Source organism: Bombus vosnesenskii, unplaced genomic scaffold (genome assembly GCF_011952255.1).
Source record: "Bombus vosnesenskii isolate JDL3184/JDL3185 unplaced genomic scaffold, Bvos_JDL3184-5_v1.1 scf7180000015746, whole genome shotgun sequence".
In the NCBI taxonomy this organism is placed as follows: Eukaryota; Metazoa; Arthropoda; class Insecta; order Hymenoptera; family Apidae; genus Bombus; species Bombus vosnesenskii.
In genome coordinates, this window is record NW_022884129.1 from 1 (window position 1) to 7,645 (window position 7,645).

General features: G+C 35.8%; 2 protein-coding genes across 5 annotated transcripts; both read left to right on the top strand.

Moving 5' to 3' along the window:
* The first annotated feature begins 85 nt into the window (after positions 1–85).
* LOC117241356 lies at positions 86–1,118 on the top strand. The gene is made up of 3 exons (XM_033507294.1): positions 86–417; positions 496–567; positions 646–1,118. The coding sequence occupies exons 2-3, from the start codon at positions 520–522 to the stop codon at positions 1,006–1,008; spliced, it is 411 nt and encodes a 136-aa protein (XP_033363185.1). The 5' UTR covers positions 86–417; positions 496–519; the 3' UTR covers positions 1,009–1,118.
* Positions 1,119–3,586: 2,468 nt separating this feature from the next.
* On the top strand, positions 3,587–6,726 carry LOC117241357. 4 transcript variants are annotated; one of them, XR_004494954.1, is made up of 6 exons: positions 3,587–3,673; positions 5,372–5,494; positions 5,867–5,912; positions 5,987–6,075; positions 6,179–6,400; positions 6,503–6,541. XR_004494954.1 is itself a non-coding variant. In XM_033507297.1 (6 exons), exons 2-5 carry the CDS (start codon positions 5,386–5,388, stop codon positions 6,349–6,351), a joined length of 285 nt encoding a protein of 94 aa, XP_033363188.1. In that variant the 5' UTR covers positions 3,587–3,673; positions 5,372–5,385; the 3' UTR covers positions 6,352–6,400; positions 6,503–6,541. The 4 variants fall into 4 exon arrangements, 3 of the variants coding, with proteins under 3 accessions (XP_033363188.1, XP_033363187.1, XP_033363189.1); XM_033507297.1 differs by having other exon boundaries at positions 6,311–6,400; XM_033507296.1 differs by lacking the exon at positions 6,503–6,541 and having other exon boundaries at positions 6,179–6,255; positions 6,311–6,351.
* Positions 6,727–7,645: the final 919 nt, after the last annotated feature.

Below are 7,645 nucleotides of genomic sequence, written 5' to 3' on the forward strand. Positions count from 1 at the left end.
AGAACGAATAATGCACGAATAATAAACGCCGCGCTATGTTGCATCGCTTATTTATAATGCCATCCCCTACGGGGTGGTGGTCCGCTGGGGGTACGCTTCCGTGGGAATCGGGATGTTGCAGTTTGGGCTTCTTGGAATCGTACGTGACAAAATGTAAATTCCATATTTCGACTTAGTTTTTTATCAGTCCTGTGTTTCCGCTGAGCTAGCGTCTAGGAGATTTGAAGCATTCCACGCTGATCTAGTCCTTTCCGCGAGAAATTTCCACGTGCTGTACCGTGGGAATTACCGGTGTTTCTTCGGCGCGTGGAAGGGCTGGTGGCTGCAGCATCATTATCATTTTAAAGTTTGCTCGGGCAACACGCGCAACTCCGCTGCTCTCCCATAACAAAGACCTCCTCCATCGAATTGTTTTGCGTAAGTTTGGATGTTTGCATATTAAAATTGTTTTGTGATTTTGATTGTTGTTCCCTTTTTTTTTGCTATTTTCCTTAGGCTTCGGTGATCGACGTTCGAACCATGTTTGCTGAGTCGTTTCTATCAGAGGTTCCTTTCCAGACTTCCCTGGTACGTATTTAGTCTTGTTTTTAGTCTGCTTGATTCGTCCTGTTTCGTTTTATTTAAAATATACCGTGTTGTTTTCAGCCCAAGCGAAAGAGGGATTCCGAAGAGCCCATGGGCGACTCGGGGGAACCCATCAAGCGCATGCGGCCTTGTGATGGACCACGAGTGTCGGGGAGTTTGGAGGAACTGTTTTACATTAGTGCCGAGGCTGTGTCGAAATTCGGTTTTGACGATTTGGTTACTTTCGACGAGAATTTCTTCGATGCGGAGACCGTCATATTGGAGAGGGAACCCCCTCTGGTTGAAATCGTTGATACCGAGCGTTGCGTGAAAGTTCGTTTTGCGAATGAAATTCCCGAAGAGGTTTTGGAGGGCGCATCTTCGTCACCATGCTTCTGGGAGAAAGGGAATTTCCCCTGTTGTGCGCTATTGGTGTATGTGTGAGTTCAGCGAACTTTATCCCGGAGCTCCTTGCTTCGATTTTGATTTATTGTAGCTGCTTCAATTTGGTTGGTTCGCTGTTTTGATGTTCCTTATTATTATTAATTTTGACATATTTTGTTTTGTGTTCAATGTGTGTGTATATATATATATTAAATATATATATATATATTAATATATATATATATATTTTAAGTCTGATAGTGTTAGGTTATCTATTTTACATTTGTTAATTTTTTAATTTTATATTTCCCCCCTTTTATTTAAATATATATATATATTTTTATATTTGTAGTTGCCCATAAAATTTATTAAAGAAAAGTGTTAACAATGTGTTTTCATGATTTGTTTCTCGCGCCTGACTTCCATTAATCCCTAATATTCCTGTCGCCATGACGCGTGTAAATCCAACATGGCCGCTCATAAATGTCATCAGTAAAGTTTTTAGTGACGGGTCTTTAGTTTTATTTGATATCGAAGTAATTTTCGTCTGTCGCTCGTTTTTCCTTATTCTACCGCAATTAGAACATTTATTTATTAATATTATTAAATAGTATAACTCGTGTGAATATACGTATATATATATATGTTTATGTTGTGTGTCACTTCAGTATAACTAATGTTTTGTAATTCTTCGATTGCATTATTTATTGTTTCGAGTAGTTTATTTCATAGAGTATTCGATAATATAAAACATATGCACTCACACATACATACATACATACATATATATATATATATATATACGTATTTATATGCATATCTCTCTTGCCCATATAGTGTTCATACGAAATGAAATGTTAATTATTTATTTTATATTAATTTCTTTTAATAAGATAGAACACACGCACGCACGCGTATATATGTATATATTTCTGGCAAAGTGATTTTCATTCAGATTCTTTAGTGATATAGTGTTGTGTATTTGAGGTTATGTGTCAATCATTTGATTTCATATATACATATATATCTTGTATTGTGACAACATAGTATTGAAGGTTTTGTTTCTAGATTATTGTGCGTTTAATGTGTGTTTACATATTTGTGTTTGATGATAGAATTTCTGTATGTAATTCCTCAAGTCGTTGCGGTGTTAATTATTTTGAGCATTTGGGCTATCGACAGGTTGTCGCTTAGTCCCAAGTGTTGCGTTGTGTGTTCTATTTCTTTTGTAGATTATTAATAGTAGTTTTAGTTTAGAAAATAGATTATTTATATGTTTATATAGAGACATGCATGTTTCATAATGTAGTTCTTATTTTATAATGCTTTACCGGCATGTAAGCTAGTTTTAAGTATGTATTTTAGATTGTAGAATGCACATAGATTAGTAGTAATTTAGAATATAGATTTTTATATGTTTGTATAGAGACATGCATGTTTCGTAGCGTAGTTCTTATTTTATAACTCTTTACCGGAACGTAGGCTAGTTTTGAGTATGTATCTGTTTAATAGAATGCGCACACATATATATATATGTTTCTGACAATGTAACTTTTATTTCTTTAATAATACAATATTGTATGTTTTATGTATTCGTTAGACTATTAGTTTTTAACTTTGTATATACTTATATTTCATAAATTGATAATATTGTATTTATTGCATAGTATTATAAGCGCTAACTCTAATATTTACTAATTTATTACATGCCTAGCATATATGTTTATACTTGTATGTAACTCTCCAAGTTGATTGATTAAAATATATTTATATATACTTGTATTTCTGGCGTTTCAATTATTTCCCCTTTTGTAGTTATTCTTATTTCCTGGTTTATTTGTTTGGTTCGTAACTCGTTCAATCCGTTAGCTGGTTTTATTTATTTTATTTTATTTTATACCGATTGGATTTATTAGTCGCCCCTCACTTTGTTAATCCTTCCTTTAGTTTCGCGGCGCCGTGTGTTCGTTTGTGTATTCAAATCTTTATTCGCGCGTTTTGTATAGAATAGTTTTCTTGTTCTCGTTACGGCGCGTGCGGAGCGCGGGACGTGACACCCCCTCCCTTGGAGTTCAAATTTCCAAAGGAAATTTGACTGATGGTGTCTCTGAGTTCGCTCAAGGCGGATGTAGATGGCGTTGGTTGTTGAGTGACTACTGGTGTTATCGATATTCCTCTAGGTTGTGCCGTTTGATCATCGATATTTCGTTTTCCTTTGAGGTATAGTAGCAGGTGGGTAAATGAGCCGCATATTGCTCCTAATAGGGCGATTCCACATCCGTAAGTTTCACGTAACTGGTATCCGTGTATGGCTATATCTATTATCGTCTTGATTAATTTAAATATTACAAGTATTCCAAATATTGCTGCACTGGCAGTTCCAAATTCCATAAAACCATTCCATAAGCTTGATACGGTATTTTTTGCTATTGTCGTTAATGTGTTTTCGTCCATTATTCCCAGAATGTTTACTGTTCCAGGGACGATTGTTTTTCCTGTTGCTCCTCTGGCCAATGTGTTCAAAACTGCAGATTTTTCTGCCGGGAACATGACGTGGTCCCGAAGTGCGTCGAGGTCCTTTTGGGTGTATATTCCGCTCGTGGCCAACGACGATGGTGCTGAATATTGCCACGTTTGACGTACGTCCGGGCGGAGTTCCTGTGGTGCAATTGTTTCCATGGGTTTTGGTACGAATTTGTGCCAGAGTCCGTCGATATTGTATAGTGTAGGTAGTACCGCGCTACATTCTCTGTAGTTTCCGTGTTGCGTTAGAATGTGTGTTTTTGGCGTTAAAAATGCGGTGCGATTCCCTTGCCAAACAGGTAGTTCCGAGTAGCATTCTGTTGTATGTCGTACTTTTACTTGTACCGGAATGCATTTGACTATATGGACTGCTTCTCCTGCGATCAGGGCCATGTGTCCTGGAGTTTTGGTTATGGTATAGGCAAATTCATCGGGCAGTAAGATTGCTAAGCTTAAAGCATTCTCTATTAGTTTCTTTTGCATGGTACATCTTTGTGTCAATATATCATGGTACAATGTTGTCATTTGTCGTTTAATATGTTTCTCTACGTAAATGAATTTTGAGTTGACGTATGCGAATATGTCCAAGTTTTCGACTGCTGTCTTCCTTTTGGAGATGAACGTATTTCCTCTTGTTGTTTCTAATAGGAACAATTTGGGGTGTTCGGTGGATAGTAGGGTATATCCACACTGTGGCTGTTCTTCGGTTTTAGTCAGTGCAAATGTTACTTCCTGCGTTGTTAGTGCGTAAACTGGTTGTGCTGATTCTCTGTTGGTTTTTATTTCCTGGATCTTTGTAGCAATTCCTTCATATAGTACATCGTACTGATCAAATTTGCATGGTGAGGGTGGTTGTGGTTGCCAATAAGTGTATCCGTCTTCAGCGTCTAGACAGTTTCCTTCGCTAAAGGTACATACCGTTCCTGATTTCAGTAGAATTTTGTTCGCCTCGATCCGTACTGGCACGACTGCTGATTTTAAACTTATCCTCACTGTTGCTTGTACGACGACCTTTTCCCAGCTCCCGTATGGGTCTACATACTGTGTTCCCTGGCAGCTGCCGTCGTCTGTTATAATTATTAATATTAATAGATATATTGATGAACTCGCCACCTGTTCTGTACATACATATGAGAACAGTTAATATATGTATTTTATAAATTTTATAAGTTTTGTTCGGACCTATCCTGTATGTGTATAATATAATATGTTATGGTTATGTTAGTTGTTATTATATATATTTTTCCCTTATCTCTCTCTCCCCTTCTCTTTTTTTCTCCTTTTTTTTTTTATATTTTTTGTTCAGTACCTAGCATTGCCATTATAATGCTGTATTGCATTGTATTGGCTATTAAATGTATTGGGGTGCGCGTGACGAGTTTTCAACATGGTCGCTTGCGTGTATCGTTTGTTTAATGTCGACAATAGCGTGTTGTTGAAATAGTGAATTTGTTATTATAATTTATTTTATAGTGTTTCTGTAATATTGTTTTGTGTTTCATGATATTGTGTGTGTCAATACCGTGTGTTACTTAAATGTGATAGCATGGATTGTGTTGTTACCGAATTTCAATAGTCATTGTTTTGATTATACACGACTTGCATTTATATAATTCTTGTTTAATTTAGTTAATGTTTTTTGTGTATTGTGTTACCAGATATTTTGCATAGCGTAGCTTTATTCTTTTGCACCGAGTTCTGTCATGTTGTTAATATTTAGTTAGTCTATCTTGATTAATTTCTAACCTATTCCTGTGTTTATTAACCTTTCTTATTTTTTCTATTAATTTATTATTGCATGTAACTGCTATTTGCTATTATTTTGTGTATGATGTGAGTTAGTTCCCTTATTAGTGATTAAAATCTATTTGTTAGATTAACATTGTCTTTAATTCTTCAGGTTCTACTCTTTCGATGCCCCATCACTTACCTAGAGCATTTCCACAACATCACCTGATTCTTGGATATGTCTTAAATACTTACTACGGTTGTCTTCAATCGTCTTATATCTGTGCCCATAAAGGTACTGTTTAGTTTATTTAATTTAATATGTGTATAATGCATTGTGCATGCGACCGCTATTGTGCATTACAAAATTCGCTTCTACATGTTAGATATAATAATATAACAATACTACGTAGATTAATACATAATAAAATATCCCTTTACTTTCAATTAATCTATCTTAATTATTTTCTAACCTCTTTCTACACTTATCAGCTACTTTATTTCTTCTTGTTAATCTGCAAAATTCATGCATGTACACTTCCTTGTCTGGTGATTAATTGTTCACGAGGTAAGTTGCACCTTCACCGTTTTAGTTATTCGTTGAACTAACACGTTTCACATTCGAACAGTAATGGGAGCACTCGTAATAAACTTCTTTTCTTTTCAGGTTTCCGCTATCTGTGTTGTTCGACAAACAGCGCCATGCTTCCACAGTATTGTTATAACGTTTAGTAATGTTGTATTTTGCATTAAGGCAATTGAAGTTAATTTGTTCATTTATTTTCAGCTGGCTGTCGTACATGGTGTTCCGCAAACAGAGATCCATAACCTATTTTGCACGTAAACCTTCTCGTGTGATGATTACTTGTTCACAAGGTAATTTTCACTTCCACTCTTTTAATTATTTATTGAATCAACACGTTGTATATTCAAACAATAATTGGAGTACACCTGATAATTTTCTTTTTTTTTCTTTTAGGTTTCCGCTATCTGTATTATTCGACGAACGGTGTCGCACTTCCTTTTAATTTATCCACAATATAGTTATAACACTTGGTAACCTCGTATTTTGCACTGAGACAATTGAAACTAATTTATTCACTTATTTTAGGTAGCTGTCATACATTATGTTCCACGAACAACGATCCATAACCTGTACTTGCACGTACACTTCCTTATTGGTTGATCACTTGTTCTTAAGGTAACTTTCACTTTCACTCATTTAGTTATTTATTAAATCAACATGTTTTATATTCAAACAATAATTAGAGTACACATAATAATTTTTTTCCTTTTCTTTTAGGTGTTCGATATCTGTATCGATGAACAGCACTACAACATACACTACTGCACTACGTTGCCCACTGAAATCACTTTACTCATTGCTTATTTCGGTTATGCGCTAGTTTTAGTTTGTTTAAGTGCACCGTTCGCGGAATCCCTTTTACTTCAATCTTGACGTTTTGGTTCTGCAAGATTTCTGGCACTTTATATGGTCCAGTATATTGGTCGGAGAATTTTCCTTTACTGGGTTCTTTTAGTAAATATATCGAATCTCCTACCTTAAAATCCTGGGGGTTGATTCGTCGGTCGTAATATTCTTTTGATCTTAGTTTGGATTTTATTAAATTTTCTCTTGCCATTCGTTGTACGGTGTTAATTTTATCGAACAGGTCTTCGAGATATTCTGTGTATGTCGGTTCTAAGTTCTCTTCGATTATCGCTTCACCTGTAGGTTCTCTGGCTAAATGTCCAAAAACTAATTCGTGCGGGGAGAATTTCGTTCCTTCGTGTACAGAGATATTATAGGAAAACATGGCTAACTCTACCCATTCGTCCCAATTTCTGGAATTTTCAATATATAGTTTCAGATATTCAATCAGTACGTGGTGAGATCTTTCAATTGAACCGTTACTTTGTGGGTGATATGCCGTCGTATATTGTTTGATGCGGAATCTCTTTGCTACTTTCTTCATTAGTGAGGATGTAAAGTTCGTTCCTTGATCAGTGAGAATAGCCCTCGGTGATCCGAAACGACAAATAAATCGCTTTACAAAAGCGTCCGCTATCTCGGCTGAAGAGATTCCTCCTAGTGGAATCCCGATTGAGTATTTTGTTAACAAATCTTGGATGGTTAATATATATTCGTTTCCTTTTTGAGTTTTGGGTAATGGACCCACAATATCCATGCTAATTTTATCGAATGCTTTACCTGGTGTGTCTGTAAGTACCATTGGTTGTTTTGCTTTTATTCTTGTGAGTTTCTTCAATTGACATTCCTTACATGTTCTTACGTAATCTTGAATTTCCCTTTTCATATTTTCCCAATAGTAGTGTTGTCGTATTCTTTGATAAATTTTGGTAATTCCTTTGTGTCCTGCTACGCTTGATTCATGTTTTTCTCGTATTATGCTGTTCCGCGCTTCCACAGGTGGAGTAATTACTT